The 16,083-nt window shown below is 38.4% G+C and overlaps 2 protein-coding genes across 4 annotated transcripts in view; one reads left to right on the top strand and one right to left on the bottom strand.

The window, feature by feature from the left end:
* AASDHPPT (aminoadipate-semialdehyde dehydrogenase-phosphopantetheinyl transferase) overlaps nt 1–16,019 on the bottom strand; it is a 64,647-nt gene extending 48,628 nt beyond the window's left edge. For 2 of the 3 annotated variants that reach the window (XM_073338578.1, XM_073338587.1), the window contains exons 1-2: nt 15,583–16,019; nt 13,491–13,716 (exon numbers count right to left, since the gene is read on the bottom strand). In XM_073338578.1, coding sequence (XP_073194679.1) covers nt 13,491–13,716; nt 15,583–15,726 — 370 coding nt within the window. In that variant the 5' untranslated portion in view covers nt 15,727–16,019. The remainder of the gene's footprint in view (nt 1–13,490; nt 13,717–15,582) is intronic. The other variant, XM_073338595.1, reaches the window with a different exon arrangement.
* MSANTD4 (Myb/SANT DNA binding domain containing 4 with coiled-coils) overlaps nt 1–16,083 on the top strand; it is an 804,538-nt gene that overhangs the window by 719,578 nt on the left and 68,877 nt on the right. The gene's annotated exons all lie outside the window — the stretch shown is intronic.

The raw sequence follows: 16,083 nt of genomic DNA, 5'->3' as shown, positions 1-16,083 counted from the left end.
GTGAGATCTCCTCTGGAATACTGTGTGCAATTCTAGTCTCCAATAATTTAAGAAAGATGAATTCAAACTGCAGAGAAGGGCTACTAGAATGATCAGAGGAATAGAGAACCTACCTTACAAGAGGAGACTAGGCTAAACAAGCCAAGCTCCGTAACAAAACAAAGGCAGAGGGGAGACAGGATTGCTTTCTATAAATACAGCAGAGGGATAACTCCTCTCCCTGCCTAGTGTTTATTTAAGTTAAAGGCCAATGCCAGCACAAGAAAAAACACACATAAGATGGCCATGAATAAGTTTAGGCTTGAAATTAGACAAAGATTTCTTACTATCAGAGGAGTGATGTTTTGGAACAGCCTTCCAAGGGGAGTAGGGCCGAGGGGGAGAGAGAAGAAATCTAACCTGTTTGAAGACTGAGCTGGATACATTTATGAAGGGGATGGTATGATGCAATTGCTTTTAATGGCATAAGGTCCATTCATGACTACTATTAGCAAATATTTCTAATGACTAAAGGTGGGACATCAGATGAAGAAGGAAGTTACTGTTACTACAGAGAATTCTTTCCTAAGTGTCTGGCTGGTGAGTCTCATCCATATGCTGATAGTCAAATTGATTGCCATATTTGGGGTTGGGAAGGAATTTTCCCCCAGATAGCATTGGCAGAGACCCTGGATTTTTTTTTTTTTTTTGCCTTCCTTTGCAATGTGGGGCTTGCTGGTTTGAACTAGAGTAAATGGTACATTCTCTCTAACTTGAAGTCTTTAAATCATGATTTGAGGTCTCTAGTAACTCAGCCAGAGGATATGAGCCTATTACAGAAATAGGCAAGGTTCTGTGGCCTGCGACGCACAGCAGGTCATACTAGATGATCAAGATCATCCCTTCTGGCCTCAAATTCTATGAATAAATTAGCATCTTCCACAGCATGATTAGAGCAATCATCGCATTTTTTTCCAAGATAGCAAGAGCTCTGATTGTTGTTCAACACTTACAGTAAATATGTTGTTCAGCTGATTTTATTTAAAAGAGTAGACTTTTTACCGAAGCAACATGGTGGTAGTTGCAGGGGGTGACTGCAGATGTCACAAGCGTCATACATGCTCAGAACTCCTTGCTGGATGACAGGTTTTTGGAAGCATTACATACTTTAGATGAGCAAGACCTTCCCCTTGTCTGTCTCTCTCTCTTTGAGTGTGTGTGGAGGTAAGATACTGTTAGGACAGAGGCATCCATCACTTATGACCAGATATTGCTGAAGAACTGTAGTCTTACACTACAATATTTCTGCCAAGCTAACAGGTTCTCTCAAACTTTTTATTCATTTGATGAAATTCTGTACTACTAAGTCCTGCTACACATGCAAAAACCCTGAAAGATAAACTACTTTGGTAAATTACCATCCAGAAATAAAAACCTTAATAAAAACATCTACTATACTCACAAAAGAGACATGTTAACAGTTATCAGAACCATTATCATCCAACACCAAGATACTCCTATGAGAAAGATCTACCAAACTCATTCCCATCCAAATCTAGTTACAGGGATTCATGCTTCTGCAGCACCTATTTGATTACCACAGAAATATTAAGAATGAAGTTCCATACCATGAGAAAGCTCAAGGTGGTTCAGAACACATCAGCTTGCCTGCTCAGCAACATATCATGTTGATTAGCTTACTCTCTCCACTTGTTCTCCATTGTACAGAGCACAGGTAAAGGTCCCTGTCCTGATTTTTTAAGCCCAGCATGAGACAAGTGCTAATTACTTGAGAGAGACTGACTAGGACCATGGTCTTCCACTGCAGCTATGTTAGACTACAACAATGAAACTGTTCCAGGAGGCCTTGTGACTGCAAGAGTAAGAATTTTCATAGGAGCCTGTCCAAGAATATGTAACTCATTGCCACATGAAAAAATAATGAACATTATCCTCCATGCATTTAGAGCTAAATGCAAAACTCACCTTTTCTTCAAGGTTTTACACAATAATGCCCCCACTTTCATACCTATGCAAACAAACAAAAAACTAATCCACCAAATCCCAAACAAAACCCAATCCTACGCCTTGCTAACAGGAAAGAAAATTATTATTGTCATTTTATTTGTGGAAAGCACTTCAACAGCACAGTGACAGGGGCAGAACCTAGACAGATATACTACATGTTCAGGGACCACATCAATGGCACAGAAGGAAAAATTCTCAACTCAATGGTAGAAAGTGTTTAAAAACAGCAATCTCCAGATGGCTTCCTCACTAAACCAGTCTTACTGAAAAACCCTTGAATATATATCAACAAACCAACGAATGAAACTACTACAAAACATGCAGCATCAGTTACAATTATCTTTTTGCACTTCATGATTAGATATTCTACTTGTATGACTACAAGATATATCTACATTATACACTGCAATGACAGATGCACAAAACAGATGGTCTTGTCCAATACACTATGATCATATAAGAAATAAAAGTGCACATTAATATTATGCAAGTATCAAAAGGTTACCTGATTGTAAGCATTTCTGAAAAATTACCATAACAGTAGCAACGTGTCACTCTTCCAAGGAAAGCTTTTAACATTTTGCCTTGTTGAAAAATCAAAGTTTCCCCTAGGATGAAGTACGTCAGGGGAATCCAGTTTGATGCTCAATCTTTTCACTTTCTGAACAGGGATGCTACACTTTTAAGATATGGTTCTGCCACTTCACAAGTCAACCTGCAAAGCAGCAGTTGTCTCTAAAATACTGTGTCCTAACTTTGAAATTGATAAGTCACAGCTCTAAACTGTATTCTCTTGACAGATCACTTCGAAAGGAAGCTTTTAACAATGCAGGAATAAAGATTCGTTCACTATTTCCAAACTTCTTGCAACAAATAAAGTCTGTAGAGCTGAAGCCAGTATTCCTAGTGGAAACTGATATACTGTATTGTTAGAAAACTGCAATTTGTATCATATGAGTGTTAATCTGGGGTTCTGCTGTTTCATCTTTTTGATCAGGCAGACTTCACCAAATACACAAGTAAGAGTTTTATGCCAACAGTTTACCAAAAATTAAATTATTTGATAATTTATTAGCTTTCTGTAAGAAAAAAAAACAGAGCCAGCTCTCTCTAGCTTTGCTTTTACTTTGGTAATCTGAACATTTAGAACTGAATTACTGAAAAGACAAGTTAGAGGCAACAAATCATCACTATAAATCAGTGTGCAGAAGAAAAACCTCACTAACAATCAACAGAAGTATCCCCGTAGCCTCTCTTCTTTTTACTCAATGCCTTCTCCATCAGCTCCTCTCCTACTTATTTAATACTATTTCACTCCTCATTTTCAACATTTCCTTTCCCCAAATATCCATTTCAACCCTCTTAACTATTCCACAATTATTCCACTATTTCTGCAATTACGTTTCCATAAGCAAATTTCAATCTCTTAAATGCAGTTACCTCCCTCTAAAAACATCTTAAGATGCAGTCATTCTTCATGACCATTAAAAAGGTCACAGCATGAACTGCCTTTAAAGAGACAAAAGATCACAGAATTTTATTTTCTTTTTTTCCATTTCATGGTATATACGAATATTTTGCTTTTACTAAATATGGGGACATGGGGCTTCATCACATAAAATGACGTGCAAATTTGTTTTTAATCCCATAATTAAAAACAATATTTCATTGGTAGAAGAGATATAGTGCGAAAGTAAGCTAGGATGAAGTTTCTAAGAGGTAATAATAATAAATCTAGTGTGCAATACATATTCCTTATGTACAATAGTTTAAAATGTCTGTTTATCTGTATCTTCAATTAAACAGATTTCTCCCTTTTTACTCAATAGAAGACTCATGCCAAATATGATTTTTTTAATTCATTCCAGACACTCTGCAAGAGCCTCATATTTAACACTGCTGTAGATATTAAAAGTGATCATTTGTATACATATTCTTAAGCTCTGATTTCCTTCCTTGATAAATCATTCTGAACTTCTACAACTCAACCCTCCAGTTATTAAGGCAAGAGACCAAATAACCCAGCTTTGCATACACTGCTATTATATTAGTTTGACCTATTTTTTTAATAGATCTCCTCCAGCAAAGGTTAAATGCTAACTGAAAGTACTGAAGCATGGCAATAACTCCTAAAATAAATTAAAACTTTAATGAAGGTAGAATCAAAGTCAGAGGGAGGACAAATGCACTATTTAGAAAAAATTCTCTTTGACATTTCTACTAAGATCAAAGAACACCCAGAGCAAAGAAAAATTGTGATAATTTTTTTAGAAATTCAAAAAACTCAACAGAAGTCTAACAGTGCTGGATCCCATGCCAAATGCCTTGACCATACTGCAGGTGCATCCAACCCTCTGAATTTACTTTAGGATTCTTAAAGGGATCAAAAATCCACTTTTAGCATGCTAAATATAAAGCTCTCTTTCTTTCCTTTCATAGTAAGAATAGAAGTCAGGTATTCTTCTGTACTCTTTCTATACAAAGTTTGACCTAATTTTTATTCATTATTCAGGATACATGTAAATCTTCAAAAAAAAAATACATCCATGTTATTGTGGTCTCACCTCAATGACAAAATCTGAAGGAAAAAAAACATTAGAAGTTAATTTAATTCTGTGTCCATTTCACTTTACTCTACATGTACAAGAGAAAGGCAAGCCTCACAATATCAGGTATTCTCAGATGACAGTTTGGTTACTGTAAGAAAAATCTCAAGGAATACTTTTAATCTCAAATTAAATTTCTACAGGCAGCAGAATTCACAAACTACAAATCCTGCTCTGGTTGGCTGACCAAACTTCAAAAACTAGCTTTTCATGAACTCTAATAAGCTTTACCAGCATAAATCAAAAATAATGAAGAAGAGGAGAAGGAAGATACAATTTTATACGACTCAAACACCTGGGTCTGGAATTAATCTAAGATTGAAGATTTCAGGAGCTAAGTAACATTTATGTGATAGCTAAGAGAAATGGGAAGATTCTAATTAGCACAGAGAAGACCAGGAATAAAAACTGATAAATGATCTACTTCTACAATTCCATTTAACCAAATACATGGCAATATTTAAAAATAAATTCACTATCACAGCAGGGAAATAAAGTTCTGAATATTTCAAATGCTAAACATGCTCTTTAATAATGTATGATTATTTTAAAAGTCTCTAAAAACTGACGTATGTGACACTCTGCCCTAGTTTATAAGCATCCCACACATTATTTAAACCAAGCTAATATTTGCTGTTGTAGAAGTTCATACCCCTTGGTTAAAAGGCAAGTCAAGAGCCCAAGTAACTTCTTCACAGGCGTTAGTAACAATTTGAGAATCCTCATCATGCTCTAAAAATCATTTGAGATGCACTGCCTCTCATGGAATACGATCTGTATGCAATTACTTCCTTTTCTATCAGCTGATGAACAGAACTGCATGCCTTTTCTCAAATGACTGAAGAATTCACCTTAAAACAATCTTAAACAAAATAAAATGCAGTGAGTGTCCAGAATCAAGTAAGTTAGGAACATGATTTGAATCTAAGAACCTTAGGAAGTTAAACAATTGCATTCTATCAGTCTAGACTAGGTGAGTCTATTACAACCATAACCTGCTAGATCAGTAGGCAGATTAAAAAAACAAAAAAAACCCATAAAATGCATAAAGAAAAGATTTCCTCTATCAACACTACTGTTACATTGTTATAACACATAAATCTAAAAGGAAGGAAATGGCAATATAGAACAGCTGCAGATCAATCTTCCGTAATCCTTTGTAACCTGCAAGTACTGGAAAATCATCACTATTCTGCATTTGCAGACCTATTTCTTTTTCTTTCATTGCACTCCCTAACAAGGCTATTTCTTTTGATAGTCTCATTTTAGAGATACTTACAATGTAGCAAGAGTAAGAAGGAGGAAAAAGGTCTATTTTGTTATTCCAGTGACTTAACAGACAAAACAGCGAAAAAGTAATACCTAAGCATATGTAAGTAACATGTTAAGTGCACAACATTTCTCAAAATGCAATTTTATGATACTTTTGCACAAAGATACTATGCGAAATAAGTGATTGTACAACAACAAAATCTTATCAGGTTGGTGCAACCTGGGGATATTATACAATTAAGGGATATTATAAAAATTGGAACACTAACTTGAATACAATGACAACCGACTGACCTCATAAAAGATTCTGTATGGCAATCACTAGAATGCAGTAATGACATAATTTATATTCAGTTAAAAGGTATACAGTTCTCAAAGAGCATCTTAACATACTCCATGTACATTGCACAGATGTATTAAACCCTCTGTCCTAGTCAGCTAAGAGAATGAGACTATAGATGACCACATGTAAGACTTCAATTTCTGAGACATGATGAACCTGGAACAAGTAAAGGCAATCACAGGGCAACAGCACCACTTTGTGGAGTTTTCAATTACAACAATCCCTAAAGAGAAAGGCACATATTCATAACACAGAAGAGAGCAGTAACAACATGTCTTGTGTGATGCCGATAAAAGAAAACTGTCTTTCGACAAACTGTGACTTGGAAAACTATTAGTAATGGTTCAGTGTACTGTGGCTGTAGTTTCAAGTGCCATCCTTAATACTGTTGATTTAACTATCTTCTAATGTTTTATATGTACTGTAGAAGAACTGAATTATACTGAATATGTATTGTGGGTCAGTCCACTGAAATATACTACACCACTGAGGTTAATAAATATTATTGTAGCAGGTTTCAGAGTGGAAGCCGTGTTAGTCTGTATCAGCAGAAAGAAGGAGGAGTACTTCTGGCACCTTAGAGACTAAGAAATTTATCTGAGCATAAACTTTTGTGGGCTAAAGCCCACTTCATCAGATGCATGCAGTGGAAAATACAGTAGGGGTGTATATATATACACATACACACACAACATGAAAAAATAGGGGTTGCTATACCAACTCTTAATAAGACCAACTGATAAAGGTAGGCTATTACCAGCAGGAGAAAAAAAAAAAACCTTTTGTAGTGATAATCAGGATGGCCCATTTCGAACAGTTGACAAGAAGGTGTGAGTAACAGAAGGGAGAAAATTAGCATGGGGAAATAGTTTTTAGTTAGTGTAATGACTCATCTACTCCCAGGCTTTACTCAAGCCTAAATTAATGGTGCCCAGTTTGCAGATTAATTCCAGTTCTGCTGTTTCCATTGGAGTCTGTTTTTGAAGTTTCTTTGTTGAATAATTGCGACTTTTAGGTCTGTAACTGAGTGTCCAGGGAGGTTGAAGTGTTCTCCAACTGGTTTTTGAATGTTATCATTCTTGACATCTGATGTATGTCCATTTATTCTTTTACGTAGAGACTGTCCATTTTGGCCAATGTACATGACAGAGGGGCATTGCTGGCACATGATGGCATATATCACATTGCTAGATGTGCAGGTGAATGAGCCTCTGATAGTGTGGCTGATGTGATTAGGTCTATGATGGTGTCCCTTGAATAGATGTGTGGCCAGAGTTGGCAATGGGCTTTGATGCAAGGATAGGTTCCTGGGTTAGTGTTGTTGTTGTGTGGTTACTGGTGAGTATTTGCTTCAGGTGGGGAGCTGTCTGCAAGCTAGGACTGGCCTGTCTCCCAACGTCTGTGAGAGCGAGGGATCATCCTTCAGGATAGGTTTAGTTGGGGGCTGAAGGTGACGGCTATTGGCATTCTGTTACTTTGTTGGGCCTGTTCTGTAGTAGGTGACTTCTGGGTACTCTTCCCTCATATTTTCATGTTCTCTGTATATATATCTTCCTACTGTATTTTCCACTGCATGCATCTGATGAAGTGGGCTTTAGCCCACGAAAGCTTATGCTAAAATAAATGTTAGTCTTCAAGGTGCCAAAAGTACTCCTCGTTCTTTCTGCAAATATTGTAGTTATTTAAAAATGAGATTTAAAGTATTTACTGGAAAGGACTGTGATATAGCAATAACTTGTTTATTTTTAAATTAATTTGAAAATTATGTTTTCCCCTTGCAAATCCATAGTGGTAAAATATGATAAAACCAGGTGGGAACTCACATATTATACAAATTATTTCTATCAAAAGAGCTATGCTTTGTAATTTCTGTAATGTAAAATGAAAATACATTTTGTTTTTCACTTATTAAATCTTTATTATTCAGTTAAATGCTGATAACAAAGCAGGTGTTAAAGCTTTCTTCTTTTATCAGGGAGAGGCAGTGAAAAGAAATGTGTAAAGGGTATTGACAGCTCAATTATTATAGGAAGACAGATGATAAATATTTAACTCTAATGAATTTTAGAATGAAAAAGAAACAGATTTATCTCTAGTTCATCTCCCTATTAATGAAGGATTGTCCCTTACAGTACTTTGAGAACTCTATTCAATATAATTCAAACAGATCTTCCTTCACATCCCTCTGAGATTATTTCACCATCTAGAAGACCAAAGGGAAATTTAAAAAACTCTATTTTTAGAAAAGGGAAAAGAAATGGACCCACCACTTTGATATTTATAGGAGTATATTAGTAACATATGGAAAGCTGTCCACTTCTCCAATAATTCCCTAGGGTTCACACAGTGTTCCTGATTTCAAAATACCCCACAAGCCACTGCTTCATGTTATTATATTGGGAACTGAGGGACAGGTAATCAAAAGGCAGTGCAACTGCAATGATGCAATACAGCACACGTGTGTACATGAGGCAGAAGAGGAACCAACACAGAGTGGCTAATATGGATACAATGCACTATTAGTATTGACATTGGCACTATATCACAGGTATAGCCCTTTAATGAAGGCACAGACATGGAATGCATGAAAGCACATATCAGGTCCCATGAACAGCAGGAACATGGGTCAGAACATTCAGCCACAAAGCAAAAGAGCACCTCAGGCAGTTTTGAAGTGACATCCTTTGGCTCATTAAATGTAATTAAATTAAATTAAACAGGGTGTATCTGGCCTTCCATAACCAGATGAACATTCCTCACCATATATTTTTAGGGGAAGGGAGAGATGATAAATTAGGAAACTCTTCCAAAAAGGAGGTAAGAAGATGGGTTAAGGAAGAAATGAGCACAAAATCCAAAGGAGGGTGGTGATGGGGGGAAACAGATACAAGTAAAAAGGAAGATGGTAAAGGGATACTATGGAGTTTCAGCTACTCCTGCAGTTTTAAATAACAGGAATATATAATTTTATTAAACTGAGAAGCTGCCCATAAAAATTCCCCTTAAACACTGGAATACCCTCCTTATTTGAGGGCAGGAAAAATGGTGAGGATAGTCTTTGAAAAACAAAAGTGAAATTAAACCTCCGATCTTCCCTCTGGCAAAGATCTGCTGCTTTTAGAACAAAACAGTTCAATTAGTTTCATAAGACCAGTTGGGTAGAGTACAGAAATGTATTTAAAACACCATTTAATCAGTATATGTTAATCTGGCTTTTGCTCTTTTAATGTCATTTATTAAAACGATTTTCTGAAAGTCTAGGGTGTGGTTTTAATCTTGACATTAACTGCCATTTAGATGTCTTTTTTATACTTTTACTGTTTTTACTCTGTTACATACTAGAAATGGATGTGGGAAGGCAAAAACAATGACTTCAACAATCTGCTAGTGATTCACATTGATCTTTTGCTTTCCTCTAGAATTGAGAGGCTTTGGACAATTAAACACAAGGTAGCAAACAGGGATTTTAAATGGCTGTAAACCACAGTATACACCAGTATCTACATAAAAACCAGACAGAGAAAGAGAGGAGAGAGAGCATGAATGCCTATGCCATTAAAAGGAAAATCTTTCAAAGTGCCAAGCAATAAATCGTGCCTGCTTTACAGAACTGTGTTAAAATCAGCAGAGGACAGAATGCCCCCACCTGCACAGCTCCTTCTAAGGCTATGTATACACTAGAGACCTTACAGCGGCACAGCTGTACTGATGCAGCTGTGCCGCTGTAACATCTCCTGTGTAGCCCTCTATGCCAGTGGGAGAGCACTCTCCTGTTGACATCATTAAATCACCCTGAATGAGTGGCAATAGTTATGTCAGTAAGAGAGCATCTCCTGCCAACAGAACGCTGTCCACACTGGCGCATCTGTCAGTGTAACTTATGTTGCTCGGGGTGTGGCTTTTTTCACACCCCTGAGCAACGTAAATTTTACCAACAAAAGTGCTAGTGTAGCCATAGCCTTCATGGATACATATAATCTGTCAGCTTCCCCGTGTACAAAGAAAAGGGGCCAACTAATGTTGTTTGCAGCGCAAACTAGCCCTGTGAGGAAGGTGTATGAGTGGGGCCTTGTCCCCTGCCTTTTGAAACAGAAAGGCTTTTTAAAAGGTGTGGCAAGGTGCTGCCTATCCACCTTATCTCTCAGGAGGCAATATATCTTTCCAAGGCATAATGCCTCCAATTACTGCTATTGAGGTACTGTACCTTCTCCTCCCCTTGACAGTCTGGGTCTTGAGAGACTGAACCCAGCCCCAAACAAGGACTTAGCTGCATGCAAATACAGGGTTAGAACCCTGATATTGCCAGACCTTATTTAAAGTTTCTGTATATCAAGGCCAGACCCCTGTCAAACCCCAAACTGACCATCGTAATAAATTGTTTCTCCAATCTCAGTGCATATTTACAAATATTACTTAAAACAATTAATAAATTATTTATGCATAGATGGTGTGATTCTCACAAAATATTTTCGCATACATAAACACAGATTCCAATGCCAAAAGATCCAACCTGATCTCCTGTATGACACAGGTCATGGAATTATTTTGGGGAAGCTTTCAGAGCATATATTTCAGAAAAACATTCAATCTGATTTAAAAATTGCCTGTGGTGGAGAATCTACCATGACGCTTGATGAACTGTTCCAATGGTTAATTACCCTCACTGTTAAAAATATACACCTAATTTCCAGTCTGAATTTGTATAGCTCCACTGGATCATGTTTTACTTTTCTATGTAGACCTTCTCCTTGTTAAGCTAAATAGATTGAGCTCCTTGAGTCTATCAATGCTAGGGAGGTTTTCTAATCCTTTAAGCATTCTTGGGGCTCTTCTCTTAACTCTACTTTATCAACATCCTTTTTGAATTGTGAACTGGACACAGTATTCCAGCAGCAGTAGCACCTCTGTCAAATATAGAGGTAAAATAACTTCTCTACTCCTACTCAAGATTCCCCTGTTTATGCATCTAAGGATTACATTAGCCTTTTTGTCCACAGTGTCTCACCAACACCTCAGCCCCCAATCTTTTTCAAAGGCACCACTTTCCAGGATACAGTCCTCCATGGTGTAAGTATGGCCTGAATTCTTTGTTCCTACACACACACTTAGCCATATTGTTTGCTTGCATCCAATTTAACAAGATATCCAGATCACGGTAAATTAGTGACCTGTCCTCTACTATTTATCACGCCCCCATTTTTTTATCATCTGCAAACTGGATCACTGATGATTTTATGTCTTCTTCTGGGCCATTGATAAAAATGTTAAATAGGGTAGGGCCAAGAACTGATCCCTGCATGATCCTACCAGATGACGATACCCTATCGTTTTGAGTCCTATCAATTACCCAGTTTTTAATTCATTTAATATATGCCAAATTAATTTTATACCATTCTAGTTTTTTAATCAAAATGTTATGCAATACCAAATACCTTACACAAATCTGAGACTATTACCTCTGCACTGTTGTGTTTTTCAACCAAACTTATAATCTTATAAAAAAAGATATCATTAGTTTGACAAAAATCTATGTTCCATAAAAATCTTGTAATTCTTTATTAATCAAGTCCTGTATGAGCTGCTCCATTATCTTGCCTAGGATCGATGTCAGACTGACATGACTATAATTACACAGGTCATCCCATTTACTCTTATTTAAATACTGGCACATCATTAGCTTTCTTACAGCCTTCTGGAACTTCCTCAGTGTTCCAAACCTTTTTTAAAAGAGCTGATTTTTAATCTCTTGGATGGAAGTTATCTAGAAACGCTGATTTAACGATATCTAACTTTAGTAACCTCTATTTAACATCCACCTGAGACACTACTGGAATGGAAAGAGCGTTATCATATGATGAGACTAAGTAGTCTGTTCCTCTTCCAAATACAGTACAGGAATACTTATTGAAAACTTCAGCATATTCTACATTATTATTGCTGGTTCTACCATTTCCATCTAGTGATGGACTAATACCAATGTTAAGATTCTTTTTTCCTAATATACTTTTTCTTTTTTAAAATCTCTCTCGTTCTTAACTCTGCTGTCCATAGATTTCTCCTTGAATCCCTCTGTTTCACTTATCAATTTTCTGCAGTGTCTAAGTTCCAATTTATATTCATTACTATCAACTTCCCCTTTCATTTGTTATATATTATTTTTCACCTGCCTTCACTTCCCTTCTAGAGTTGCTCTTTTTTTTTTTTTAAAAAGAGCAACAAAACCCACCCCAAACAATACAGCCTTCTTCCTCCATTGTGGCTTTTTGGGCATCTAGTAAAGTGTTCTTAAGCAATTCCCAATCATCATTCACATTTTTCTGATTAAATACTTCCTCCCAGATGATTTGGCTCATAATTGTGTTCAGCTTTATGAAACTGGCCCTTTTAAAGCACCAAGCACCTGTGGTGAGAGAATATATGCTTTACTGGTCTGAACTTTATTCTGTTAACATATTATAAACGTGATCATGTCATGATCACTTGTACCTAAGTTACCATTATTTTTTATTTCTTGTGACACAGAATACTGGACAAACTGAAAATTGTGGAGAAACTGCAGAAAAAAAACTTTCTTCACAAGAAATGATACAACATGTCCATAGTTTCAGACCATTTTTGTTATGCTTCTAAATTTTCTGAAGCAGCTTTTAGTACAGTGGGAATAAATGCCAGAAAAACAAGTTGCTGATGTAAATTCCAGTATCTTTCTCCTTTAATCCAGTCATGTTTAAAGCTGAGATATCTTTATGAACTGCTCTTCATAAAATTGCATGGTTTTTTGGAATGCATTGAGACAGTTTCCTTTTACAGTGTTTTGTCCTGCATTTCATTAATCTACAACCCAGTTATCTTTCAGATATATGCCAATGAATGAGCTAACTGGAAGCTTCTATGAGGCTTAGTATTTTAAAAATCTTTTAGGGTCCAATCCTGCAATGAGGTTTCTGCAGATGCCTGCCCCTATTGATTTCATTGCAGGATCAAGGCCTTACTGATCCATGGTTGTATTTCAAACTTGGAAAGATAAACAGAAAGATCCACAGTCAGAAATGCAACAAAAAAGCGCAATATATACTTCAGAGACTTCACAGCAATAAATAAGCAAATAAATCAATGGTTTTTAAAAAAATCAAAAGTGCTGGCTAACTCTCTCTATTTCAACAACACTAAATTGCAAGGACTTCGGTTAACTTTTATGGAAACCTTAAAATATTCAATAGTTAGACTCTCTAAAATTTGCTTTGGTAACAGTAATACGTTACCTGGCAAATTAGTCTTCATTATATCAATGCCAACTTGAAGCTCAGGCTCAGCTGCAAGAACTACATAATCCCCTTGATGAGAGATATTAAAATTGAAACTGGGATGGCTACCGAGTATGTCGTTCACCAGGAAGGGTTTTCCTTTAGATGTCCTTTGCAAATGTATTTCATTCCAAGGTATACACAGTTTTTCTGCAATTAATTTTCTTATCAGCAGACGACCAGCCTATGAAATAAAAAAAAGTTTAAAATGATGCATACGGAACCATTGTGCCATGTACAAAGAACAATTTATAACTGCTGAAATACCAACTAGTTTACTTACTTGGCAAATAGGGCTAAGTTATACTTTGTACTTAAAGAAACTTGCTATTTACAAAAACTATAGCATGAGATAAATAAAAAAGCTAAGTTTCAGAGTAACAGCCGTGTTAGTCTGTATTCGCAAAAAGAAAAGGAGTACTTGTGGCACCTTAGAGACTAACCAATTTATTTGAGCATGAGCTTTCGTGAGCTACAGCTCACTTCATCGGATGCAAGCTTCATCATCCGACGAAGTGAGCTGTAGCTCACGAAAGCTCATGCTCAAATAAGTTGGTTAGTCTCTAAGGTGCCACAAGTACTCCTTTTCTTTTTATAAAAAAGCTAAAATATTCACCAGCTCAGATACATTTTACACATGCATTTATTTGTGATGTATCAATAATTTATGCAGCACAGTACAACGCAATCCCCCTTCTAAAGATTCATATTATCTGAAATAGAATTTCCCTCCTTTCACCAGCTCATCACCTTTCTGCTGAGGATGTTTCATTCCCCCACCCGCGATAGTGAATATTTCTTTGCATTTATTTAAAACTCTCTCTCTCAGCTTTCCTATTAATGTTACTTTTGTTAAAAATCATTTAAAAGCTAAATGGAGGGCTTGTGGAAGTAGAACAGTTAAAAATGATCATTAATAAAACAATTAGTTATAATTTATATTACTCAAATTATTGATATAAAGCTTGAACTTCACCTTTGTAGAGTTTTAAAAGATACACAGTTCATATTCTTACATAGTATGCTTCCTAGTTATACAACCTCACATTTTTGCTGGTTTTTATTTCATGAAATAAAGTTATAAAACAAGAAGAGGTTGAGAGAATTCTTTCACAATCCCTTGTGACCTGTTTTCTGTGGATATTCCACAGACAGAACTCCTCCCCCCACTATAACTAATACCAGTAAGACAACAGCGACTGGTCATGGTTTGGTGTATTTGATTCCTCAAACTGCCTCCAAAAAAGATGTGCCTTGCAGCATACACTGAAGGTCAAAAGTTGGGCCACTCTGGATTAGGGGAGGGCGAAGGAAAGAGGTACCCCTGAACTAGAGATCACCCTGCCAGCAGTCCCTTTTCTTTTACAGCAAAGCCCAGCCTGCAGCTGCCTCCACGACTTCAGCTGATTCAAACTATGGCAGCATGTCATGGTGAGACAAGCAGTATCTCAGGTATGAAGGACCTATGCCAGTTAAGTGGATACTGCACCTGGGACGGAGACTCCCAGCCCAGGGCCACAGTCTTGTGCTACCTGGGCTTGTAAGCCTTGTACTAGCATGCTAAAAAACAGCTGTGTATATGTTGCCTTCAGATTAAGTCTGGGTCTCTCAAGCCCAGGGATGGGGGCTGCTACTGCAAGTCTATAGACCAGGATTGGGAGGCTTGCTCCTAAATGCAGGTCCAGTACGGACATGCCCGTCGAGCTTTATAAATTAACACGAACACTTTGAACTCCTCTCAGAAAGCCAGTGTCGGGCCTGGAGTGCTGGCTACGGCTGCTGGCAGCGGGACACTCCGGCTGCCCTGCCGCAGGTTCAGCTGGAGGAAAAGCCAGGTATCTTCCAGCAGACGGGGGCAGGGACCTTGTGTTTTACACAGGCAAAGCACCGTGCACGTGCAGGGCTCTTAATAACCATAAGAGGCACTCGGCTCAAGACCTGGCGCTGCGTTAAATACACGACCCGCGTTTCCTCCTGCCCTCGTAACTCCCTCGTTACACGCGGCTCCCCCCCAGTCGCTATCGCCATAAAGCGCGGCAGCCTCCTCTACCATGGCAGCCTTGGCATCCCGGGCAAAGGCGAACTGGCGGACGCGGTCCTTCTCCTCGGGCTGCACCAGGCGGGCGGCCAGCAGCCACTCATCCCGGCGCGGGGCCCAGGCGGCGCAGGGGAAGGCCCAGCGCACGCTGCCCATAAGGAATCGCTGGGCGGAGGCCACCGGCCCCGAGCCACCGGCTGAGGGGAGCCCGCCCCAGCTCTCGGGAGCCCGCCGGCCTCCAGGCTGCTCCGCGGGCGGGTCCGGGAGCGCGCCTGGCCACTAGGGGAATGTCACGGTCTCCTCGAAAACCCCGGGGCAAAATCCTCTTAGCCCTGCCGGGGGGGGAACCCAACCTCCCACTCCGGGGCCGGTGTGAGCCCCCCGAATGAAGGGGGGCGGGAGCCCTGGGCGGCCGGAGGCGTCAGGGTCAGTGGCTCGACGTCTTAGCCCCGCCCTTCGGCACGTGGACGTCAACGGCTCCCGCCTACAGATCACGAAGCGCGCTCCCGTGCG

Source organism: Lepidochelys kempii, chromosome 1 (genome assembly GCF_965140265.1).
Source record: "Lepidochelys kempii isolate rLepKem1 chromosome 1, rLepKem1.hap2, whole genome shotgun sequence".
Taxonomy (NCBI): domain Eukaryota; kingdom Metazoa; phylum Chordata; order Testudines; family Cheloniidae; genus Lepidochelys; species Lepidochelys kempii.
The sequence above is the reverse complement of the archived record's forward strand: the minus strand, read 5'-3'. Positions and strand labels throughout refer to the sequence as shown.